At 35.2% G+C, this 835-nt stretch overlaps 1 protein-coding gene across 1 annotated transcript in view; it reads left to right on the top strand.

The window, feature by feature from the left end:
- The window catches only part of LOTGIDRAFT_176308 (hypothetical protein), a gene marked incomplete at both ends in the record, with an annotated part of 8,613 nt that extends 8,349 nt beyond the window's left edge, over positions 1-264 (top strand). Inside the window, one exon of the mRNA XM_009068947.1 lies at positions 245-264. Coding sequence (XP_009067195.1) covers positions 245-264 — 20 coding nt within the window. The remainder of the gene's footprint in view (positions 1-244) is intronic.
- Between the last annotated feature and the right edge of the window lie 571 nt (positions 265-835).

Below are 835 nucleotides of genomic sequence, written 5' to 3'. Positions count from 1 at the left end.
CGAATGTATTTCGGTGTCTGAAGTAGTGTTGGTAATTCGGTTCGGGTTAGAGCATCCAATAATCAAGGTTCTTAGGTTATTTCTGTAGAGCAGGTAGATTCCATGCATAGCAAATTCGCCACAGTGTGAGACAAGCATTATAATATACAGTTGAATTATATGTAATATATCAAAAATCAAAGATGGCGGCCGTACACTTTCTACTATCAATACACTATTGCCTAATCTTGTTATACCTTTACAGAAACAACCTACAGAATATAATCAGTATAACATACCTTTAAACTAATTGATCTATTTTCTAACTATCCAATTAATCCATACATGTACAATCCATGAAATATGAAATCAAAATTTCTCGCCAAAACCAGGTAAAGGAAAAAAATATAAAAACTGGCGAAATGACCAAAATATAAGAAGTAAGTATGTTCAGAGTGATGAGTTGAAATAGCTCACCAATAAATAAAGCATAAAGAGGATAGAGCAGGGTGAACAGAGCAGGGTGAACCGATTTGAGTGGATTGTTCAGTGTGGACTTGTAAACTATATAGCTGAAACATAACCCGTACACTGTATGCCGCAATACTTATCTAGAAAACCTGTCAGCCTGGGACCTTTTACATGGTTTGTAGAGGAATAAGAAAGGATCCTACATGCGTATATTTTGGATTTCATATCAAATGAATACTTTTCGGAGAAAAAAAATCCTTTATCTTACACTTGCTGAAACGTTCGCATGTTCCCCTTAGTTTCAAGACGACTGGGGGTTTTATTCTGAACAGCTTGGAATCAATAAAGCTCAGTACACTAGTATATCCGGATTATTTCATAAGTT

The sequence above is a fragment of the Lottia gigantea genome (genome assembly GCF_000327385.1).
Source record: "Lottia gigantea unplaced genomic scaffold LOTGIsca_960, whole genome shotgun sequence".
NCBI lineage: Eukaryota > Metazoa > Mollusca > Gastropoda > Lottiidae > Lottia > Lottia gigantea.
Note: the sequence above shows the minus strand (reverse complement) of the source record. Positions and strands in the feature narration are given on the sequence as shown.